The sequence below is a fragment of the Phoxinus phoxinus genome, assembly GCF_949152265.1.
Source record: "Phoxinus phoxinus genome assembly, chromosome: 13".
NCBI lineage: Eukaryota > Metazoa > Chordata > Actinopteri > Cypriniformes > Leuciscidae > Phoxinus > Phoxinus phoxinus.
Window position 1 is genome coordinate 4,705,141 of NC_136888.1, and position 25,417 is coordinate 4,730,557.

Consider the following 25,417-nt stretch of genomic DNA (forward strand, 5'->3'; position numbering starts at 1 on the left):
ATAATGAGGACATGTAACAATACTGTTTGTAACCTTTAGCATTGAATTTCCATTCATCTTGCAGTAGAAAAAAATATCTCTCAGTCAGGATAATGATAATGAAGCATTAAAATCATGCCACTATTCACACCTAGAACTATGACCAAAAATTCAACCCAGCACCTGAACCCAATGCAACCTTGTCTGGAAGTCATTTGAATGGATATCGTGGACTGTGAAAGAGAAAGGAGAAAAAGAGAGGGCAGTTTCCACAACACATAAACATTGCAGCTGAGACAGGAAGATTCATGTCAGCTGGCACCCGAAACTGGAATCGACTGGATTGGGTGACTCAGTGATAATTGTATTACAGCAGCTTGAGTATTTCCCCACAAACACTCAGAGGTACACGTGCTATACAACACAACTGTCTGATCTAAGACTGTCTTTATTCGTGATCTAGGAACATGATATGATAATGTGACGAAGGGGGGCCCACAAAACCCACAAACTAACAGATGTGTATTCTCACTTTTGTGTAAGCTTCTTTAAGCAAATTATTTGAATAGTGTTAACTTTGTTTGACTTTAGACCTTGCTTGTGTTGGCTGTGAAGCATGAGATTTTTTAAAAAGTGGTGCCCCATTAGGTTAGCACACAGAATGAGAGTTTCCTCCATGTTGACTAGGTGATTTGTACAAGAGTTCTTTATTGACAATTATTTAGTTAATCAGCAGATAAAAAAAACGAATTAAATTGCATTAAATACATGGCGCTAACAAAACATGAAGGCCTATATTATATTAAAGGGGTGGTAAAATGCCATTTTCACAAGATGTAAAATAAATCTCTGATGTCCCCAGAGTGTGTGTGTTAAGTTTTAGCACAAAATACCCCACAGATATTTTTATATAGCATGTTAAAGTTGTCACTTTTTGAGGGTTTGCAAAAACGCACCTTTTTGTGCCTGGCCCTTTAAATGCAAATGAGCTGCTGCAGGGGGCGGGGTTTCAAGAGCTCGTGTGTGTTAGCTGCGATTACCTCTCTCACACACACTAAAGTGACAGAAACTGTTCTGCCTTTAATGTTAAAACGGAGTCAGACAAAGATGGAGAGACTTAAGAAGAAGTGACAACATGTAGAAGCAACAGGACGTCTCTGAATGGTTAGTTGATGAATTTATGTTGCTGATGTGGAGTTAACTATCTTCAATTAGCATATTCTGTCATGATAATCTATAAATCGCTCGTATAGGAACTGTTGTGAGATGCACACAGAGTGACTTTCTATTGCATCTGAAAAGATGGATGCTCAAGTTTGAGCCGACTCACAAATGTGCACGACTACAACAACTCTTCCTCTTCTCAACATGTACATTGTGTTTAGGGGGCGGGGCTTATGTACATTTTAGGGTTGCTGATGTCACTAACCCGGAGGAATGTTGTGTAGTCCCTACCAGCCGTTTGTTGTAGTCCTTTTCTTTAAAAGCAATTATCTTCCTTTGCTTTGAACTTTGAGCGTTGTAACTTTGCAGATGTTGTTTATGCTCAAACAGCAACATTACACACTAAATAAAGTTAGAAAAGTGAAATCATACTTTACAACCCCTTTAAGAAAGGTGATTAACCCTATATAGGCATCATCCTGTCTCAGGAGACCATGGTTCAGGGCAGATGAGGATCACCAGTGCAGCGTCGCTTGTGACTAACAACAGTCCAATTCGGGAGTGTCAGTCTCTGCTGCAAAACCTGCAGATGAAGTCTGAAAGCTTGGCTCCTGGCCTTCCTCTGTAGCCGCTTTTCCTCAGACCTCTGATTGAATGTCTCCTCAAAGTTGGAGAGGCTTTTCAACGCAGCCGGTCTATCTGAGGCAATACACAGCAAAATCCCCAGAGTTAAATTAACTCTGCTCAGACCCTTGTTCTACCCTTGTTTTAAATACTTCCACACATGCTAGCATGACGAAACTAAGTTTATTTACCAGTTGCCATATCAACACTATATAGAGAAAAAATATGCGCCAAAATTCTGAAATCTTTGGAATCAAATATCATTGAACATTTATTTAACCATTATAGCGAAAGTAAATTTCTTATGTTCATTTTTCATCTCTATTTTTGGTGTTTATTTTAAATCTAATATTATTTTAATCTCCAATATGTTATTTAACAGTTTATATAGTTCTTTAATACTGATCTAACCAGCAGAAGACACTAGCAGGGTTTAAATCCCAGTTGCGCAGGTGGGGAGAGTTGTAACACTGCGTTACAATGAGCCCCTATTAGAACTATTATATTCTATAGTTACAATGTACCCCACCTATGGGGCATGTTGTCACATTTCACTTCCATTCTTTCGGGATATATCAAGAAACACTGTATTTAAAAAAAAAATTGTACTAGACATGTGGGAAATTAATGTGGGGAAAAATAAATACTCTGAACCCTAAGTAGATTTACACAAACTGAGAAAGTCAAAGCGTTATGTTGTACCCCGCTCTCCCCTACATATAGTCCCTCTCTAAAGAGTGTTAACTCTGAATATGAAGTATAATTAAGTGATTCATTAAGTGATGATTGAGCATTAGTGCTGAACACCTGCTGTTAACAAGCAGAATCACTGAAGGAAAGAGAAACAACAAGAACAGAAAAAAGAGAAACACAAGAACTACAACTGCCTCAGATGAAATCAACTGAAGATAAAAGAAGAAATTAAATCTCTCAAGATCTCAGCAGAGTATTAAAAAAAAGCATTTCCAGCTTTACTTGTTAATAACCAGTTGGACTTTATTTCTGCCATTCATCTGCAGAAGTTCTTATTGAGAATGAACAGAGTTTTTATGATTTATTGAAAATGTTTGGTCACCAGAGTTTCCTTTAGTTGGGCCGTTTGACTCTTGGATTTTTATGTGAATTTGTGGTCTAACAAAACAGTGTTTAACAAAATACATATTAACACATTTGTTGCAAAGGAAGCCAAAAACAAAGATCATCAGGTGATATGGTTTTCACCATCATAAAGTAGAATAATTCACTGATATTATCCCAGACCAAAAGTGGTTATTTGTTAGACTATATTCACTAACAATACTTTCTTACAACAGATCAGACATTCTGAATTTTGCTTTTTAAATACATTATGACAGTTTTTATTTTAGATACACACAGACATCAGGAATTAACATATAAATCTCAACAATTCTGACATGCTTCATGCTGCAATGCATGCTGGGAGTCATGAGTTTTATACTATGTTGGCTCCCAGCATGTATTGTGGCATGAAGCATGTCAACATTGTAGAGATTCACATATTGAATCTTGATGTCTGTGTGTGTCTAAACTTTCTTTCCCATAATGTATTTTAAAAATCTAAAATCAGAATATCTAATCTGTTGCAAGAAAGTAATGTTGGTGAATATAATCTAAGAAATAACCACTTTTGGTTAGGGATAAGATTAGTGATGTATTCTACTTTATGATGCTGAAAACTATTATTGTCACGGTTCATGAATTCACTGGTTTCTTCGTGTCTCGTGTATTTGTTGTTTTGTGTGTGTGGATGTGTGTGAGTGGGCGTGGCTGCTCGTTTAGTTGATCAGCTCTCCACCTGATCTCATTCCCCTCATCAGCTACCATTAATCATCTCTGCTATATAAACTCATCGCACTCTCCTTTCCCTGTCAGATCGTTGGTTTTGGTGTCCTCAGTGTTTTGTCGTCGTCAGCTCTTCCAGTTCCTGTTCCAGTTCCTGATCGTGTCCTGTTCGGTGTTTTCGTGGTGTTCGTCGTGTTGGATGTTCACTTCACTGGATTCACCGTCACCTGTCTTCACCTCCACGCTGACCATCAAGTCTCTGCGCCACCAGCCCACCCGTGTGTTTTTGCTGTGTCTTCTGACCACCAATAAAGAGTTTACTTGCATATTGCTTCCGCCCCTGAATTATGACAGAACGATCTGACCAGACGATGGGAGCAGCAAGTGGATCCTCTTCGCTTGATGACTTCATCAGAGTAACCATTTCTCGGATAGAGGCTCAAGAGAGGACATCTATGGAGTCGGGTCGGGCCATTCAAGCTCTCGTGGCGCAGGTGTCCGAGCTCACCCAGCAGCTTCAACATCTACAAGCTCCCACTGCGCCACCACCCACACCGGCCGCTCCCCCAGTTCCACCATCAAGCGCCTCCCAGTCAGAACCCCGTCTACCGGTCCCTGAACCCTACAGTGGTGAGCCGAATTTTTGCAGAGCTTTTCTAACACGCTGTACTATGCATTTCTCTCTGCAACCCAGAACCTTTGCCACAGAACAAAGCAAAGTGGCATTCGTACTCACACTGCTGACTGGGAGGGCAGCTCTGTGAGGGACGGCGGTGTGGGAGAATCAAGATCCGTGTTGTGCCTCGTTCCAGACACTCGCCGCCGAGATGAAGATGGTGTTTGACCGCCGGTCGCGGGAAGAGAAGCAGCACGAACCCTGGCGGATCTCAAGCAAGGAAGCAGATCCGTATCAGATTATGCCATTGAGTTCCGGACCTTGGCGGCTGAGTGTCAATGGAACGAGGAAGCGCAGTGGGACATGTTCCTGCATGGGCTGGCTGACCGCGTCCTGAGAGAAATCTACGCGTTGGATTTACCCGCTACACTCAACGGACTCATCGACCTGGCGCTTCGCGTGGATTCTCGTCTCTCTCGTGTGGAACGGATGAAGTTACCGGTTCGGCCTTCAACCACCGTGGAGACCACGCAAGCCAGCGGCGGGGACGCGGTCAGCCCCGTCTACGATCACGAGCCCATGCAGGTCGGGCGAGCTCGGCTTTCCCGGGAGGAGAAGGAAAGGCGGAGATCCCAGGGCCTTTGCCTGTACTGTGGGACTGCTGGTCACTTCGCTTACAACTGCCCGGTAAAAGGGGCAAGCCCGGCAGTAAATCTGAGGCTACTGTCGGGTGGGATCTCCGCTGAGAAGACCTCATCAACATCAACTCTCCTTCCGGTAAGACTTAGATGGTCAGCCAACACTCACGACTGTCTTGCACTTTTGGATTCCGGGGCAGAAGGTAACTTCATGGACTACACATTCGCTCACAAGATTCACGTTCCCCTGTTACCACTCACCCATTCCATTGCTGTGCACGCCCTCAATGGTCAAGCCCTTCCCACCATCGCATTCACCACTGGACCCATTACACTCACTGTATCCGGCAGTCACACAGAGACTACCTCGTTTTACATCCTGGACTCCCCCCTGGCACCTGTCGTTCTCGGTCACCCCTGGCTAATCAAGCATAACCCCAAGATTGACTGGCAGCAGAGATCAGTGTTGGAGTGGAGCAGTTTTTGTCATGAGTCCTGTCTTGCGTCTGCCTGTCCGTCTGTTATTGTTTCTGCTTTTCAGGAGGAGGCAGTGGATTTATCAAATGTGCCCACGGAGTATCTGGACCTGAAGGAAGTGTTCAGTAAGTCTCGGGCTGCTTCTCTCCCTCCGCATCGTCCCTATGACTGTGCAATAGATCTACTGCCAGGTACGTCTCCGCCTAAAGGCAAGCTTTACTCTCTATCTATTCCCGAGAGGGAGGCCATGGAGAAATATATTTCTGATTCTCTGGCATCCAAATTCATCCGACCTTCCTCTTCTCCTGCGGGGGCGGGGTTCTTTTTTGTGGGGAAGAAGGACGGTTCTCTGCGACCTTGCATTGATTACCGAGGGCTGAATAACATCACAGTAAAGAATACTTATCCTTTGCCGTTGATGTCTTCAGCCTTCGAGAGGTTGCAGGGAGCGTCGATCTTCACAAAACTGGACTTACGTAACGCTTATCATTTGGTCCGCATCAGGAAGGGGGATGAATGGAAGACTGCGTTTAACACCCCCAGGGGGCACTTTGAATATTTGGTTATGCCTTTCGGGCTGTCCAATAGTCCAGCAGTCTTCCAGGCACTCGTCAATGACGTGCTGAGAGACATGGTCGATCAGTTCATTTATGTCTACCTGGATGACATATTGATTTTTTCTTCGTCTCTCCAGGAACATGTTCAGCACTTCAGACGAGTGCTTCAGAGGTTGTTAGAGAATGGTCTTTTTGTCAAGGCGGAGAAATGCGCTTTTCATGCACAGTCTGTTCCTTTCTTAGGGTACATTGTGTCGTCTGAGGGGATGCGCATGGATCCTGAGAAGGTTAAGGCTGTGGTGGATTGGCCAAGTCCAGATTCCCGTAAGGCCCTACAGAGGTTTCTGGGGTTCGCCAATTTTTACCGGCGGTTCATTCGCAATTTCAGCCAACTAGCCTCACCTCTGACTGCCTTGACCTCCCCCAGAACTACGTTCAGGTGGTCAGACGCAGCCGAGGCTGCGTTTGCCAAACTGAAAGGCCGCTTTGTTTCAGCCCCCATCCTAGTTACCCCTGATCCATCACGTCAGTTCATGGTGGAGGTCGACGCGTCAGAGGTGGGGGTAGGTGCAGTGTTATCCCAACGTTCTCCTACAGACGACAGAATGCATCCGTGCGCGTTTTTGTCTCATCGTTTGTCCCCTGCCGAACGTAATTATGATATTGGTAACAGAGAGTTGTTGGCAGTCAAGTTAGCATTGGAAGAGTGGCGTCACTGGTTAGAAGGGTCGGGGGTACCTTTTATCGTATGGACCGATCATAAGAATCTGGAATACATTAGAACCGCTAAAAGATTGAACTCTAGGCAGGCTCGGTGGGCACTTTTTTTCGGACGTTTTGACTTTACTCTCTCGTACCGCCCGGGCTCCAAAAACATCAAGCCCGATTCTTTGTCACGTATTTTTGACCATTCCGATCGCCCGTCTACTCCCGAGTGCATTTTTCCGGAGTCCCTAATTGTCTCCACACTCTCATGGGAGGTCGAATCGAAGGTCAGAACGGCCTTAGAAGGGGTAACGCCTCCGCCCGGTTGTCCACCGAACCGGTTATTTGTGCCAGAGCAATTACGGTCCAACGTCATTCAGTGGGGTCATTGTTCCAATGTGGCTTGTCATCCAGGAGTCAGTCGTACCACGTCTTTAGTTAAGCAACGATTTTGGTGGCCACGTATGGCTCGTGACGTTCACAGTTTTGTTTTGGCTTGCTCAGTTTGTGCCACTGGTAAGACTTCCAATCGACCCCCAGATGGGCTCCTTCAACCGCTGCCGATCCCTTCGAGACCCTGGTCCCACATCGCTCTAGATTTTATCACCACCCTCCCACCCTCTCAGGGTAACACGGTAGTTTTGACCGTGGTGGACCGATTCTCGAAGGCGGTCCATTTCATTCCCTTGCCCAAATTACCCTCAGCCAAGGAGACAGCGGTAACAGTCATTGACCACGTCTTTCGGCTACATGGCCTCCCGACAGACGTGGTCTCCGACAGAGGACCCCAATTTGTGTCCAAATTTTGGCAAGAATTTTGTAGATTACTGGGTGCGACTGTTAGTCTGTCCTCAGGGTTTCATCCCCAGAGCAATGGCCAAACTGAGAGAGCCAACCAGGATTTGGAGAGAACGTTGCGATGTTTGGTCTCCAAGAATCCTTCCTCATGGAGCCAACGACTGTCAATGGTGGAGTACGCCCACAATTCGTTACCAGTATCATCTACGGGCCTATCGCCGTTTAAGTGTAGTCTAGGTTACCAGCCACCAATTTTTCCTAGTCTGGAATCCGAAGTCGCGGTCCCCTCCGCTCACGCCTTTGTCCAGAGGTGTCGCCACACTTGGACTAGAGCCCGCGAGACTCTACTCCAAGCGGGAGCGCGCACCAAGGCTAAAGCCGATCGCCACCGGTCTAAGCCTCCCGTATACGTCGTTGGTCAAAAAGTGTGGCTTTCTACTAAGAACATTCCTCTCCGCTCCGTCTCTAATAAGCTAGCTCCCAAATTTATTGGCCCATTCACTGTCACTAAAATTATTAGCCCGGTGGCAGTCCGCCTCAAACTCCCTCCAGTGTACAGGAGGATTCATTCCGTCTTCCATGTTTCCAAAATCAAGCCCGTGTTTCGTTCTCAGTTTAATCCGCCCGTCCCGGTTCCCCCCCCGCCGCGTCTCGTAGAAGGGGAACCTACGTATTCGGTTAATCGCATTCTGGACTCAAGGCGGAGGGGACGCGGATTCCAGTACTTGGTGGACTGGGAGGGTTACGGTCCGGAGGAGAGGAGTTGGGTTCCTGCCAGAGACATCCTGGATCACTCTCTTATCGATGATTACAATCGACAGGTAAGGGAGTCTGGGAACGCCAGGAGGCGTTCCTAGGAGAGGGGGTACTGTCACGGTTCATGAATTCACTGGTTTCTTCGTGTCTCGTGTATTTGTTGTTTTGTGTGTGTGGATGTGTGTGAGTGGGCGTGGCTGCTCGTTTAGTTGATCAGCTCTCCACCTGCTACCATTAATCATCTCTGCTATATAAACTCATCGCACTCTCCTTTCCCTGTCAGATCGTTGGTTTTGGTGTCCTCAGTGTTTTGTCGTCGTCAGCTCTTCCAGTTCCAGTTCCTGATCGTGTCCTGTTCGGTGTTTTCGTGGTGTTCGTCGTGTTGGATGTTCACTTCACTGGATTCACCGTCACCTGTCTTCACCTCCACGCTGACCATCAAGTCCCTGCGCCACCAGCCCACCCGTGTGTTTTTGCTGTGTCTTCTGACCACCAATAAAGAGTTTACTTGCATATTGCTTCCGCCCCTGAATTATGACAATTATCACATGATCATCTTTGTTTCTGGTTCCCTTTGCCATAAATAATGTGTTTTGATAAACACTGTTACAAAGACCACAAACTGCCCAACTAAACACTCTTAGAAAAAAAGGTTCTATATAGAACCTTAAAAGGTTCTATAGGCGCTTCGTATTTGGAACCCCTAAAAGGTTCTACACTCTTAGAAAAAAAGGGTTTATTGGGGTTCTATATAGAACCATAGGGTTCTTTACTCAACTCCAAAGAACCTTTTATGCTAAAAAGGTTCTATAATGACAAGAAAGAACCCTTTCTTGGGTTCTGTATAGAACCTTTTAGGGGTTCCAAATATGAAGCGCCTATAGAACCTTTTAAGGTTCTATATAGAACCTTTTCTTCTAAGAGTGAAGGAAACACTGATCACCAGTGTAATGGTGTATAATGGTGACCAAACATTTTCCATAAAACATACATTTCTAAACCTCTGTTAATTCAAAAAAAAAAAAAAAATCTGTAGATGAATGGCAGAAATAAAGTCAAACTTATTTGTAATAAGTGAAGCTGGTAATGCTGTGTGTGGAGTTGTTTAATCCTCCTCTACTGAGATCATGAGAGAGTTCATGTCTTCTTTTTATCTTCAGTTGATTTCATCTAAGGCTGTGTCTGACGTCAGTTGTAGTTATTGTTGTTTATCTTACCTTCAGTTCTGCTTGTTAACAGCAGGTGTTCATCACTAATGCTCAATCATCACTTAATTATCTCATTAATATTAACTCATATTCAGAGTTACTTTAACACTCTTTAAACTGGGACCATGTATTCTGAGCAGAGTTCGTTTAACTCTGGGGATTTTGCTGTGTAGCTTTCCAAGAGTCCCTTGTGACAGCTCACCATACAGGACATCCTTCGGAATGAGCCAGTCTTCCATTCAGATAACATGACCCAACCATCGCATGCGATGGTGCAGCAGGCATAATGATATTACCCAGCGCAAACACAAACTTAGTGCCGGTCACGTTGGAAGTTACCTAGCTGGGGACTATTTTCAGGTGCTGCGTAATATCATTGTGCCTCCTGCACACATGGTACGGCAGCAAAGTTCCTTGATTATTACGCAGGAATGAGAGTATATGAGAGCTCCTAACCATATTGGCCTAGAAAATCACAACTTTTCATTTTCCATCAAGAGTCAAGAGTTCAGTACTTCTGCTAAGCAACTGTGGGCCACTATTACCTAAAACTGTATATTAATACAGATTGTCTGTTGTTCTTACTACTAGTAATGATAAAGGATGGAGCAAGATTTTTATGTTATCGTTTATGTTATCAGCCGTTAACATTAGTGATGGGCTAACGTATGCGCCATTATTGATACAGTTCCCACATGTGCACCGCAATAATATACACATTGGTTTGTTGATGGACATACTCTTGTCAATGCTGATGGTGAGTAATTACAGTTGAAACATCTCATAATGTACATCAAACAGAGTAGCGTATCACTGAGAAACGTCCAGCTCAAGTTTTACTTGCGATGGAGGTTCGAGTTGAATAACTAGTTCTTTCAATGTTTCATCATCGGACTCACGCTGGGATTGATATGGAAAAATCAAAGTCATCATTACTGTCTTAACAATGTGTACAATCGCTTAGCTTTAGGAAGCCTCCGGACGGAACTGAAGTTCAGTTATGTTAATGGACGTTTAGCTTCCGAAACACGCGATGTAAGCAACAGACCAAATATAACAGACTGCGCCATCTGACCAATCAGAGCAGAGTAAGTTCACAGAAAGGAAGGATTTAGAGAGACTGATTTATTCGATGACTTGTTTAAGAATCATTGAAAAGTGTTGTGATGTTCAATGTATATTATGAGAAAATTAAAGTTTTTTTTTTTACTTTTGATGCATGTAAACCTGTTGTAGGATACCTCCAAAACAACATTAGAAACCTTTAAAGCTGTAAAGTCTTTAAAGTCCATAGTTTTCCCTCTTTGTCGCCATCTCCGTTCAAAATCTGCAATTGCAGTTATTCACAGAATTATCAACTTTACGTGAGTTGTGCCTCGACACGGCACAGCGCGGATTAATCCGATGTTTTGAGGAGAATGGGCGGCTGTCAATCACTGCGCCGGTGTGGATACTGTCATTCGGAATCACAGATTAAACTTTTTGGAAGTACAGTATGACCAACATAAGAATTTTCACCGGAAAATGTAATCTGAACAAGTAAGTAACATCCACGTTTGTTCTGACCAACTAAAGGGGAAAAAGCATTGCAGTGAATCGCACTGATTAAATCAAACGATCGCTTATCATATCACGTCAAATCGTGCAAATGTTAACAACATCAGCATGGTGTGACTACATTTAATTCCCTTCCGATATGTATCCTTGTTTTCGCATGGGCCGGTTGCAGTCTCTTTTTTTCTGTAGCCACTCTGAAAGACTTTGCATTTTACAACTGGTGAATCTCCAGTTGTCACTGGTGATTGTCGTGTGAACCTTGCTGGATCCGCCATCAAATTAATAATAGTTAATAGTTAAATATATCAAGTGCTGTGAGAAAAGGCTATAAATCTCCAACACCAACATCCTCACACGCAATATAGCCTACAAGCCGAGACTCCTTTTTTATGTGTGCAGATGTGACGTAATGACGCAAAGACATGCTCAAATTTCCCGTGGAAATCCACCAGTACCACTGGAATTAAAAACATTATTACAAGCTTACCGTTTTGAAGCAAGCTAAGGCAAGCAGATAGTTTTGAACAGCTTATTGGGAGCTATAAATAGCATAATAGGGGCACTTTATTAAATAGTTTTTGTTAAATTAAATCTAAATTACAATATAACCATTTTATTTGTTTTAAAATTATTATATTTTTGTAATTACATCCCACGATACCTCTTAGATTTGTGGCAGGTACATAGAGATTCTGTTACAAATTAAATCTCTCAAACTCGATTAAATATGCATTTTTAAAAAACACTTTTAACAGTGCTTAAATTGTTTTCACCGTAATTGAAGAATGACCCTGATTATTTCCTATGTTACTATGGCTACTCATTGGTTCATTGATTGATTAATGTTCATCTGTGCCTTGTTTGGTGTCTTATTGTAGCCTGTGTATTTAAGCCCTCAGTTTTGTTCTACCCTTTGTCCTGTTTTGTCTATGCTGTTTGCTTAGCTATTATGTTTCTGCCTCGCCGTGTTACGGAATACCATGCTTGTTTAGTTTGTTTAATAAAAGTTTAAGAGTGCTGCAACTGGATCCACCTCTCTCACTTCTCCTTCCTTGCCTCAGCTACACCGTAACAGAATACAGGACCACTAACATGGATCTAGCAGCAGCCTTCATTGATCTTGCCCGAGAAGGTCTTCGCTTGATGGTGTAAGCCCGTATAGATCGGCCCAAAGGCAGTTTCCGATAACGAGTGAAGGTCTCTGCGCATTACTGTCTTTCCGCGTGGCAAAGTAATTTAATTCCATTTAAGCTTTTATTTGACTCCATTTAATCACTACCTTGAATTTAAGTTAGATTGCCAATTGGTTATTTGTCATTTATATAATAGTTTAGCAGCACATTTGATTATTCTTTTTAACTCTTGACTTATGTTTTACTCGTTCATTTTAGGAAACTATGTTGCTTTGAGGTCCTCACAATCCCAAACTTCGATCACTAAACAGAGGTAATTGGCTATATAACTGAGATGGTCGTATTCACACTTACACAATCAAATATACTTTGGTATAGCCCCCATGGAATTGCATACACTTGAATTGAACTTAACGTTTACTTCAGTAGAGGTATGGCCACTACTACATATAAGTCAACCAACTTTACTTCTCTTATAATAGCTTTGGATTGGCCAAGCCTTGATTTCCCACGTACACTTATCTAAAGTAACATTCAATTAAAACAGAGGTAAGACACAGTCAGATTTAGGTTGGTCAAGCAGCACTTGTGCTGCCCTAAATGGAAATTCACTTCTTGTCTTTGCAAACCAAGTACACTTGAATTAGCGGCAAATGTTAGACGTCTCTAATCTGTTGCAGACTTGCGGTAACATACAAATCCGTGTAATCTACTTGAGAAAATGATTTCAGAGTCAGTCTGAATAAAATCAAATGTAACATTTTATTATGTCTGGTAAATGTATCATGCCAATTTCATAATCAGTTAAAAAATAATTAATATAATAACATCGAATGCTCAGAGATAAAGAGTAAAAGATGGCCTTGAGGTCCTTCAACATTATTGGCTGATCTGAGGTACAGAATTGCGCCAAGCCTTCTTCAGCATCTCCCTAAATACTCAGACCAAGGCAGAAACCTCTTTTCAAATGTAAACATGAATTCACAGTGGTAATTTGCATTAATCACCATCCCAGACTTACCGGTGACATAAGTTAATTTACATGGGGGCACACCCACAGTGGTTAGGAAGATATCTCAAAACTCTCCACACCTTATTACCTTTTTGGTTTACCTCTATGGGAATGAGACCTTTGTACCTGTAACTGTCACCAGCTGGAGTTCCCTTTGAGAACGACCAGAGGGCACTCCACATCAGACTATTGTCATTCCCTCACAAACTACATTTCCCATAACTCACTGCCCTGACTCGTCATTCATTATCACATTCACCTGTGTCTCATTATCTTGTTTAGCTCACCCCATATCAGCCTGGTTTCCTCATTCATTATCTGCGATGTGTTTTACTGCATTTCTGAGCGTTTTGTCTGTTTCTCCTCTGTTTCTGTGTTTCTTGATTATCTGCCTGTTCCCTTGGATTTCTCTCTCTGCCTCAGCCCTTAACTGCCATTGTTTGCTTGTGTATGACCCTTGCCCGGATTTGGATTATGATTGTGGACAACCCTTTAAAGGTTCTCTAAGCGATCCTGGGTGACGTCACTTCTTGTTGACGTTCGAACTATTGTCAAACAAAACGGAGGCTCGCTAGACCCTCCCTCCTCCTCATCCGCGCAATAACCCCCCAAACCCCACCCCCAAATCCTTCTTGTCGGTTATTGGCTGGAACAGTTTGTTATGTTTCGTGGTGCGGGTTAGTCCAGTTTGTTTTTGTTGCTGTTTGTGGAGCCTGGGGTGTCTACAGAGACCGTGTTTTTTTAGAGTGTGTTCAGGAGACAGACAGCTAGCGGATAGTGAGGAGATTGCTGTATGTGACAAAAAAATGTTTGGCCTAAAAAATGCGTGACATCGCTTAGAGCACCTTTAAATAAACTGCATTTGGATCCTCAAACCTCTTGTCTCAGAGCAGTTAGTAACAGAAGACTTAGCCAACATGGATCCAGCAGTTGAGTTAGTCCGCATGCGCCAAGTTAACCGCACCCTCGAAGAGCACATTCATATTTTCTTGGACATTGCACATTTTTCTGAACTGCCAGATTGTGCTCTCATCGACTTTTTCTGTTACGGACTTAATCATCCGCTGAAGGACAAGTTAATCCATGATGCTCCTCGAGGGTTGTTCAGTGACTTTTTGGATTTTCCCCTACTTTTGTGTGGTTCCTCTTTCACTGTTGCGGAGGATATGTCCCCTACACTTTTTTGGGGGATGGGCATCACACTCCAAGCTCCAGTGGCCATGGAGCTTGGCCCACCACAGTCACCAGCATGCCCAGGTCTGCCTCTTCACGTCAGGCCTTTCCAGCCTGAGCTGCTTCACGTCAGTCCTGCCGAGCCTGAGCTTCTTCACGTCAGTCCTGCCGAGCCTGAGCTTCTTCACGTCATCCCTGAAGAGCCTTAGCATCTTCATCACATGCCTGCAGAGCCTGAGCTTCTTCACGTCATGCCTGCAGAGCCTGAGCTTCTTCACGTCATCCCTGAAGAGCCTGAGCTTCTTCACGTCATGCCTGCAGAGCCTGAGCTTCTTCACGTCATGCCTGCCGAGCCTGAGCTTCTTAACGTCAGTCCTGCAGAGCCTGAGCTTTTTCACGTCATGCCTGCCGAGCCTGAGCTGCTTCACGCCATGCCTGCCGAGCCTGAGCTGCTTCACGTCATGCCTGCCGAGCCTGAGCTTCTTCACGTCATGCCTGCCAAGCCTGAGCTTCTTCACGTCATACCTGCCGAGCCTGAGCTGCTTCACATCATGCCTGCCGAGCCTGAGCTTCTTCACGTCATACCTGCCGAGCCTGAGCTTCTTCACGTCATGCCTAACAAGCCTGAGCTTCTTCAGGTCATGCCTGTTTTTTTCGGTCAAGGTCGCCCTTCCAGTGTCCTCAAACAAGATGGTCGCCATGCCTGAGTCATCTGGCATGGCTACGGCTATTTTGTGTGTGTGCCTCGGCCTGCTCCACCCTGGACGCCTGCTCGGCCTGCTCCGCCCCAGATGCCTGCTCAACCTACTCTGCCCCGGCCGCCTGCTCAGCCTGCCCCACCTGCTCCGCCTCAGTCTCCAGGCCCTCTTCCACTCCACAGGCCTGGCCCTCCATTCCGCCCCCTGGTCCGCCTCCGCTTCACCTCCCTCCTGGACCATTTTAGGAGCGTCTCGAAGCCGCTCCTTTGAGGGGGGGGGCTATGTAATGGTCACCAGCTGAAGTGCCCTTGAGAACCACCAGAGGGCACTCCACATCAGACTATTGTCATTCCCTCACAAACTACATTTTTCATAACTCACTGCCCGGACTCTTCATCCATTATCACATTCACCTGTGTCTCATTATCTTGTTTAGCTCACCCTATATTAGCCTGGTTTTCTCATTCATTATCTGCAAAGTCTTGTTTAGTGTTTTACTGCATTTCTGAGCATTCTGTCTGTTTCTCCTCTGTTTCTTTGTTTCTTGATTATCTGCCTGTTGCCTTGGATTTCTCTCTATCTGCCTCAGCCCTTAACTGCCATTGTTTGCTTGTGTATGACCCTTGCCTGCATTTGGATTATGGTTGTGGACAACCCTTTAAATAAACTGCATTTGGATCCTCAACCCTCTTGTCTCAGAGCAGTTCGTAACAGTGACAGTCGCACTGAGACATTTCAAATGATACCAAACATGTATGATAATTGTTCATATTAAACCATATAGATGTGTAAATTGGGAGGTGATCAACTCAAGTGTGATCGTGGCTCAAATGGGGATGGTAATATAGCAAGAGTTCATTAGAACATTAGAACATTAGTTCTAATGTTAATTTTCTTTGTTTTCTCAGAGAGTAGCCCTCTCTTCCAGTTTCTCCAGTCTTAAATTGGAATACTCTGCTCAGTTCTGTGAGTTGGCCAAACCTAGATGATGCCACACTAAAGTTGGTTGGGAGCAAACCATTATGGCCACAATAACCAGACTAGTCTTCTGCACAGACCATATGGCCAGCTTCAACTCTTCCTCCCTCCAAATGTTGGTGTAATGGACCCTGATCTTTAAAACAGGGCTATGCAGTTTTGGGAATTGCTTCGCTGTATTCTCGCTTTTTGCTCGCAGGTTTCTCTATAGAGCTCCCCCTACAGCTTCGGAATAGATATTTGACAACCCTGTCGAAAAACTTGTTGGCGACTCTCAGATGCTAGTAGATCAACGACATCAAAACAGACAGGACATTCTTTAAAACGTTTTCTTCATTCGAGTTTGAACAGCGTGAGGGAGCGCAATAATGACCGAATTTTAGCAGATTTTTTTGCTGTAAAGCAATTCGTTACATTGTGAGACCTGATATCACGCGATACTTCCTGAAGCTGCCGGCCCAAAGTTGCAAGGGTGGTATTTCAAGGGGGGTGCGAGACGACCACCATTCAACCCGAAAAAAAGTTATATAACCATTCCAATGACTCGGAAGCTGTTCAGTTGAGGTAAAAAAAAACCTGCATACTGTAGTTCAGCAGAATAAACTGGAGGAAATATGCTGAATTATATCAATCTTAAATTCTTACTTGTGATACAGCTTAGAATTAAACCACACCATGTTAGTTCGTCTGGCCAAAGGAGAACTGCCCCAACTACGCCCCCAACCTCCCTGCACTGTTGGACTAGTTACGGCACAAGGATGCGCCTTCCGGGAGAGGGGAGTACTGTAATGGCTATGTTCTGTTTGTAGACTTGTATGTTGTGTTTTCTTTGGTACCCGAATTTCCTTTCTGTGTTTAGTTAGTGTTCTCTTGGTTTCTGATTATTTCCGTTGTTTCTATGGCCACTCATTGGTTTAATTGATTACGTTCACCTGTGTCTTGTTTGGTTCTTCTTTTAGCCTGTGTATTTTAGGCCTCAGTTTTGCTCTACCCTTTGTCATGTATTGTCTTTGCTGTTTGCTTGGCTACATAAAATGGCTATTATGTTTTTAGTGCTGCAACTGGATCCACCTCTCCCTTCTCCTTCCTTGCCTCAGCTGCACCATAACAGATATAGAGTGACGACTGATATTTATATGCATTTAATGCAAGTAGTATGCTATACTGGTATAAATATGTCATTGTTTTACATTATGAGAATTTCATCTTACTTTTTGGCCATATAAATATCCAGAACTACACCAAATTGCATATTTTTGCTAAGTTTGGGAATCTAAATAATTTTGAGGTGTCCCCCCTCAAAGCCATAAAGGCTCAAATATGATACTTTAAAAAAAACATATGAATATATTTTTTTAGATATTTTATTTAAAGGTTAATTAAACTGTTCAATTAAAAAAAACTAATTTATATGTCAGGCTTTACAAGGTAAAATAACATTTGGTGATGGCCAGCACATAACTAAACATTTCATTATTTGAATCAAAAATATTAACGTTTGTAAATATACAGTAATATTTACAAATATTACTGTAAATTTACAGTAAGTTACTAGTTGTAAACTAGAAACCTATGCTAGCTGAGTCAAAGGTAAGCCTATTATTATACATGGAATGTCAGGGTTCTGTCACTTCTGTCTGGTCTATTTCTTGGTTTTGTGACAGAGCCCTGACACTCCTAGGTTGTCTTGTCTGTGTGCCTTGTTTCATGTGCTTTCATGTATTTTCCTGTACTGTGTAGCACGCAGCTTGTGTTTTACACTAGCTGTGTGCTTTCATGTTGTCTCGTTTTGTGTGAGCACATGGCTTGTGATTTGTTTTACAGGCCATGTGCTTGTGTTCTAGTTGTGTTTGGTGTGAGCACATGGCTTGTCATGTATGTTTCTTTTGTGCCATGTGCTCTCCAGTTAATTGTCTAGCTCCTCCCCTCTTGTTACCTGATTATTGATTTATTTGCTCCACCTGTCCTCCCTCGTTACCTGATTGATTTGCCCCACCTGTCCTCTCTCGTTACCTCCTTTGTTTGTTCTCCCTATTTAATCTCCTTGTGTTTTCAGTCCTGTGCTGTTTCGTCGTCATATGTACACCGTGTGTTTCCCTGTTGTCAAAGTCAAGTCAAGTCTAGTTAAGTCTGTCTTGTTTTCCCCCTCGGGGTAGTTTTTGTTTGTGCTTTGTTTATTTTTATTATTAATAAAACCCATTCTCCTGCAATTGAGTCCTCGCTTCATCTCCTCAACCCCAAACCCTGACATGGAATGCATTATAATATAGAAGAATGTGATAGTTCATTAAAGAACACATGATGCATTCATACTGAGATAAATGTATTTTTAAAGCAACAGTACTTACCCCTCTGCATAGGTGTCCAGTCGGGACAGGTCATCAGAAACTCCCAGTAGCACATCCAGTGTTCCTACCTTCACAATCATCATAACAAAGAGTTACACAACCTACACCAATGGAATTATTGACAATTTAACCATAAAGCTGCCTCTCATATGTTGAGGCTTTTAACCCTGAGGGCCCATTTAACTGCATGGTCCCCCAGAAATGTACATGACATAAACCTTTAAGAGGTCAAACATTTAGCCCATATATACTTTTACAATCTGAAGCTGAAATTACCATTCTGAAACTGATTTTGAGAAGTGTGCTCCTGAAAGAGGAATTTCACTGAAGCAGGGAATCTAACACCTGTAATGATTCATAGACTAACAGATAGCACACACTGGTAATCTCTTTTTGTTTCCGTAAATTCATATGGAACAAACTGGTCACTAACTAGAGTCATGTTGCAATTATTGGTAAGTAGAACTTGTGCTTTCCATTATCATATTCTATCAGCTTCTGTTAAAGGATTAATTCAACCAAAAATTAACATTTCCTGATTATTTACTCTAGGCCATCTAGGATGTATATTACTTTTTTTTTTTCAGCCATAGTCTAATTGGGATAATCCATATTTAGACAGCTTCAAATGGCTTCACAGGTCCCCAACAAAACAAATAAGGGTCTTCTTTAGCAAAACAAACAGACATTTTCCGGACAAAAAATAATTCTGAAAATGACTGATTGTTTCACTAGAGATGATCGTCGGTTGGAGTTGTGTGCAGCTCTTTTAAGCTGTGAAGTAAAGCCCCATTTACTTGCATTAAATGGAGAAAAATCCTGGAATGTTTTCCTCAAAAACCTTAATTTCTCTTTGACTGAAGAAAGAAAGTCATATAGCCAACATTTTGTATACAGGTGTGTATTATTTCCGATAAACATCTTTCTCCTGCAGTTTGGTGCTTTGGTGCATTTGAAAACATAGTTTGAGCTGCCCAACATGTTAGATTCTGGCTCATTAGTATTGAGTTTGAGGAGATACTACCTTTTAAAACCATAAGAATGGGAGACACTGTTGTACAGTCTAAGTGTTTTGGAAACCTGCTTGGAAACAATCAATATTTTCGGAATTCCTTTTTGTTCCAGTCAAACAGAAACTACACACTTCACCAGTGTGTAAAATTCTAGAAAATTCTGTCATTGTTTGCTCATATTATATTTGTATATTTTATATTTGTATATTTGTATTATAAGAGAATATATTCTGAGAAATGTTCATAAAATTTGTACTCATACAATAGAAGTCACCCTCAAAATCAAGAAGCTTGGTACTGAAGCGTGTGCAGGACCGCTTGTGCTTACGCTTTAAGATCGGTGAAGATACCATCCCAACAGTCACAGAGAAGCCAGTAAAGAGCTCAGGGAGGTGGTACAGAGCTGACCTGACTGACAAAGCATGTGTGAAGGAGATGCTCAACCAAGCAGAAGAATGGCTAAAAGCCCTGGAGAGGAGTGGTCTGCCCGGTAAGTACAAAGTATGGGGCTACCAACACGGCATCCTTCCAAGGCTCTTGTGGCCACTGCTTGTGTATGAGGTCCCCTTGACAACAGTGGAGGCTTTGGAAAGGAGAATTAACAACTTCCTCAGGAGGTGGCTGTCTGTCCCCAAAAGCTTTTGCTCAGGGAGCAAATTGTAATTGCCAATTACATCAGTCGTGGAGGAATTTAAGACAGTCAAAGTTCGGTTGGCCATGATGTTGCGCGACAGTAATGATCAGGCTGTGCGACAGGCCAACATCGTAGTGAGGACTGGACGGAAGTGGAAGGCCAGTGGAGCTCTGAGGGAAGCGAAGAAACGCTTACAGCATGCAGACATCATGGGCACGTTGACCAAGGGGAGGCTGGGCCTGGGAGCCATCACCCGAGCAAGCTGGAAGGAGGCAAGGGCAAAGGATCGGAAAAGGGATGGTGCAGAAGGAGATTCGGGCTGTGGAGGAAGAGAGTAGACAACCCAGGGCAGTAGCCATGAAACAGCAAGGCAGCTGGACCCGGTGGGAAAGTGTCAGAGGAAGATCCCTCAGTTGGAAGGACATCTGAAATATGGAGGGGCATCGAATAAAGTTCCTCCTTAGCTCCGTGTATGATGTCCTGCCAACACCAACAAACCTCCAAAGATGGAGACTGACAGAGGATCCTTCATGTGCGCTTTGCAAGAGACCGGCAAACCTGGAGCACATTCTGTCATCCGGTCAAGCAGGCCTGACTGAAGGGTGGTTCAGGTGGCGCCATGATCAGGTGCTGGCACAACTGGCCGATGGACTGGAGAAGGAGAGGAAGCGGAAAAGAACCATGGCCCAAGATAAAGACCCCCGCTTCATTTGCTTCCTCAGGCCTGGAGAGAAGGCAGGCAAGGAGGACAGATGTTTAGGGATCCTTGGTACGGCAGAGGACTGGGAGATGAGAGTTGACCTCGGAAGGCAACTCAAGTTTCCAGAGGAGATTGCCGTAACCATCCTCCGACCAGATATCAAGCTAGGGAAGTATCAGTCCCTCAACTCTGAGAGCCAGCAGAGTGGTTGGAGAGCTCTACCGGTGGAGGTGGGTTGCAGGGGGTTCCTGGGACAGTCACTTTGGAGAGCATTAGGGACGCTTGGGGTTAGAGGGGCAACCCGCAAGAACCTGGTGAACAATATAGCAAAGCAGGCAGAGACAGCATCCAGATGGCTGTGGTTGAAGAGGAGCGAGCGGTGGCTAAACCAGGCTGCCAGAGAGGGCGGGGGGCGGGGGGGGGGGGGGGGGGTCAGAGCTGAGTGGTGAAGTCCTGAATGACAGAGGGAGCAGTTCCAGGACGCTGGTTCTGATGTCATTAAGGTGTCGTGGGCTAGTTGACAAAACACCGGTGGGGTGCCCACTTGAAAACCCAGTGAAGTCAACAAGTCTGAACCATGCAGCTCTGCCCTCAGTTGAAGACGTCTGAGGGGAGCGAATTCTATGCTAGCCACCCATATAAGGAGCAGGACGTAACTCCTGCCAAGTGCGGTGGCTGCGATATACCCTATCGTTTAGAGACACTAGGGACCTAAAATACACTGGGCTCTACAAAATACCTTATTTTGTGTTCCACAGAAGAACCGATGTCATGCAGGTTTGGAATGACATGAGGCTGAGTAAATTATTATTTTAAATTTTGGTGTTAACTTTTTAGGTGACATAATACAAAAGGGGCCTATTATGCTAATTTAGGGGTTCATAAGTTTGTTTATGGGGTCTACTAGAATACTTTTATATCATTCAATGTTCAAACTCATTATTTTTCTTATAATTTACATTCTTGCAGCACCTGTTTTCACCATCTGTCTGAACGCTCTGTTTTAGGCTGCATCCAAAATACAGTAGGCGAAAAACAGTATGTCCGAACTCACAGTATACTCATAATAGAGTAATGCGCATACAATGGACACTTTACTATACCATGACACTGCGGGAGATGATTTGTGAATGGCAGTGACGTGATAGATGTCACAGTGTCTGGTTTGTGTTTACCCGGGTGTCCACTAGAGGTCTCTTCCCCATACTGTCACAATTACTACTGGAACTGCATTTCCCACAATCCCTGTCTGGACTCATCACTGTATCATTGCACTCAGCTGTTCCCCATTATCATTGTTAGTTCTGTGTTTTACATATATACCCTGCCTGTTTACTGTTTCTTACGGAGTCCTTGTTGTATGTCACCCGGCAGGCAGAGTTCTGCTCCCGGTTGTTTTCTTGTTTGTTTCTCGTCTGTTTTAATGCTTTGTTTTGGATTGCCTTTATAGGAGTCTGCAGTCTGCGCTGATTGGTCAACTGGCCCCAGTCTGTTGTGATTGGTCTACCGCTTAGAGCATGTGTTGGAAAAGCAACGCCCCTTACCATATATAATACCACCTGATACTGAGGCGCTGTAAATACTATTACTTGGGTGGGAATTATTTAAATGAGGAATACGCATCCGTTCCCTGAAGAAAATTCAAGACTACAATGGAGGCATTTGAAAACATGTAAAAAAGGATAATAAGACCCCTTTAAAATAATTTTAAGTTAAATTGATATTTAAATGGAATGCTCTCTGACAGACAGGAAGCCCTGGTGGAAAAAAGAAAATGCTAAGTATTTTTGCAGCCAGACTAATTTAGTATACTTCAAGTGTGTCAATGATTAGTTAACTTAAAGTGTGCTAATTTGAAACAACTAATTTTGTGCTAAGTATATTTTAGTTGTAATTAAATTGTAGTAAAGCATAGCTTTAAGTGTATTTAGTGTACTTTTGTGTACTAAATTGGAACGACTTCAAGTAAAGATAATAAACATTTTGTTAGTATATTTTCATACTGTACTAAAAGTTAATATATTTCAAATACAATAAAGTATACTTTTTTCACTAGGGATCTCATTCCATTTTCCTCATGAAAATAATACAGCTTTTTTCTGAAGGTTAAGCATCTCATTCAAGCCCTATTTTGTACTCTATTCATGGAAAATGTCCAAGAAACATGTTTAGTTTTTTTTTTTTTTTTTTTTTTTTTTTCATTGTCCTCCATTGGGGGAATTTTGGCTAACATTCTGCCAAGCTTAACAAACGCTCTTCCAAAAACTTAGTAATATTATTTATCCATCAAAGATGGACTGTTTTTCCTTAAATGTTTTAGTTGTTTTTTAAATGTTACTACTTATTTCAGAATGATTATCAAAACATTTTAAAAGTTATAATTCCAAACTTATGCAAAATTATAAATTAGAAGGTTTCCTTAACGTTCACATAACATTTAAATAACTGGACGTTTTGAACGTTCAGAGAAATAAAATGTTTAGAACTCAATGGGAACGTTAGCAAAAGGTTCTTTGTCAGCTGAGATTCGACCCGTAAACTGGTGTACAGTGAATCATCTGAGATTCTCCAGAGAGAAGTCGACGAAGAAGAGTGTTTCCTTACCTTCAGCTCTGGGACGTTGAATCTGGAGCTCGTGGCCAGACCTGATTTAGCTGCGACCCGTTTGAGTTTCTCTAAAGACTGACAGCTGATTTTATCCAGAGGAACCGAAATCAACCAGAACTCCATCATGCTCGTCCTTCTCACCTGTGACAGGAGACTTACACTGAGGCAAATGATGAACTCTAGTAGACGTACCTTGACCGCTCGCTGACTGTATCATTGGTTTTCTGACTACAGTGTCAGAGAAGATTAGGTTTCTCAGACAGACGAGCACAACTCTCATGTTCTGAAGACACTAAAGTTTTATGATGAGAGAGTGAATGAGGTAATAGCTTATCAAGATCGGCTGTAGGAAACTCTGTGAGATCCATCTTCAGTTTTTACAAAACTCAGTGGTGTGCAAAACGCAAATGTCATAAGGTCAAGTATTTAATATTCCAGTCACTTGTGAGGAATGGATACATTGGAAATCCCATCACATTCAGCACACCAATTACTCATTTATTTGTTTGTTTATATATTTAATTAAACTGTTAGACAAGGCTTACAAGTTTATCCTGACTTTTAGAACAGATAGTTCATGATTCACATGGATTCTGACTTACCTATTTTGTCATGTTTCCTGCAGACAGGTGTCAAATAAAACAATAAATGAAGATAAATATGAATTAAATTAAATTAATGAAGTGTAGGCCTGTTCTTCATGTGGTCTGAGGTATGTGAGGTAAGGCAGACAGTGCATGTTATGTAACCTGATCATTGTAAGAGAACAGGTGTTGTGTGCAAACACACCATAATGAGAGGCACACACTCTTCTCACATGACTGTCTCCTTATTTTTTATCTGTAGGCAGCTATTGTTTCTATCTTATTATTATTTTTTTAATTCAGGCTAAGGGGTCAAGGGCCTCGAAATGTGTAAAAAGTTGAATTGAAATTTGGTATCTATTCAGTGCCAATATTGGGGTCAGGCTCTCAAACCTCAAGAACCACCTATGGGTAAGTGTACCATTTTATAATTTATAATAAAATGATTTTTTTTTCTTTTCATTTAAAGTCATCAGTTAACGGAAGTTTCAATAGTCTTTTCTTCCCTATTTTGCCGTATATCCGATTGAAACGGCTTCTGGATAAGAACAAATGTGTGCAGGGCTTGATTTTGTCTGTGGGGAATTGATTGGATGATTGTGGTTTGCTATTGGCTGATCTCATGTAAGTGACAGGTTGCCCCGCCCTCATCATCAGAGAAGAGAAGAGGGAAGTTATTCTGATTCATGATTACTAGCCACATGAATTTAAAACAATAATGATGTGCACCGATAAATAATTTATTATAAATATTAAATAATATTAAATACAATTAAAATATTAAAGATTAAATAAAAATAGCACATTTTAATTTCATCTGGACTTTAATTAAAAATATTTTTAATATATTAAAAAATATATAATTTCTCCGGCCATGGCAAGTCTAGTGGTCAAAGCGGAACCAAAAAAAAAAATCTATATATATATAAATAAATATAGCTGCAAGCAGCGATTACGGGCCCAAGCCGGTGGCACCGCCACCCCGGTGCCTTTAGTTGCACTAAAGGCACCGAGGTGGCGGTGCCACCGGCTTGGGCCCTCCATCGCTGCTTGCAGCTATATTTATATATAAAGCACCCTTCTGAAACCTAAAATGAAAAATTAGACACCCTACAGTCTCATGGACTTAACGGACACATGAAATCAGCAGCCATTGTAAGTACACAACACCAAAAATTCATATGAAGTGTGGTATATATATTCATTGAAATTACTGTACTTTAAAACACTTGTTTAAAAGAAAAAAAACACTATTTTTAATAGAGTCTTTCTGCCCCCCTCCCCACACACACAGACAGGGGGGGCTGTCTGTGTGTGTGCCCTCCCTCCCCTCCCCACACAGACACACACAATGGGGGGGGGGGGGGGGCTGTCTGTGTGTGTGCCCTCCCCTCTCCACACACACACACACACACTCACTCACACACACAGAATGGCAGGGGGAACTCTGGCAGAGAGAGACAAAACCACATTCAAACCAAAATATCTGACTTCCTGTTGGTCAGAGCTAATGACTGTAAATTAGAAAGTTGTTCGGCTCGATGTGCACAATATACATACCAAGTTTTGTCACTGTAGGTAAAACTAACCCCCCACTTTTGTCAAAAGCATCTTGAAAGTAACACACTTCTTGCTGCCAGTTGGTGGCGCTATAA

The 25,417-nt window shown here is 42.7% G+C and overlaps 1 protein-coding gene across 1 annotated transcript in view; it reads right to left on the bottom strand.

The window, feature by feature from the left end:
* atp6v1c2 (ATPase H+ transporting V1 subunit C2) overlaps window positions 1–23,304 on the bottom strand; it is a gene marked incomplete at its 5' end in the record, with an annotated part of 36,585 nt that extends 13,281 nt beyond the window's left edge. The window contains 2 exons of the mRNA XM_079633016.1: window positions 18,225–18,292; window positions 23,176–23,304. Of these exons, the coding sequence (XP_079489142.1) occupies window positions 18,225–18,292; window positions 23,176–23,304 (197 nt within the window). The remainder of the gene's footprint in view (window positions 1–18,224; window positions 18,293–23,175) is intronic.
* Between the last annotated feature and the right edge of the window lie 2,113 nt (window positions 23,305–25,417).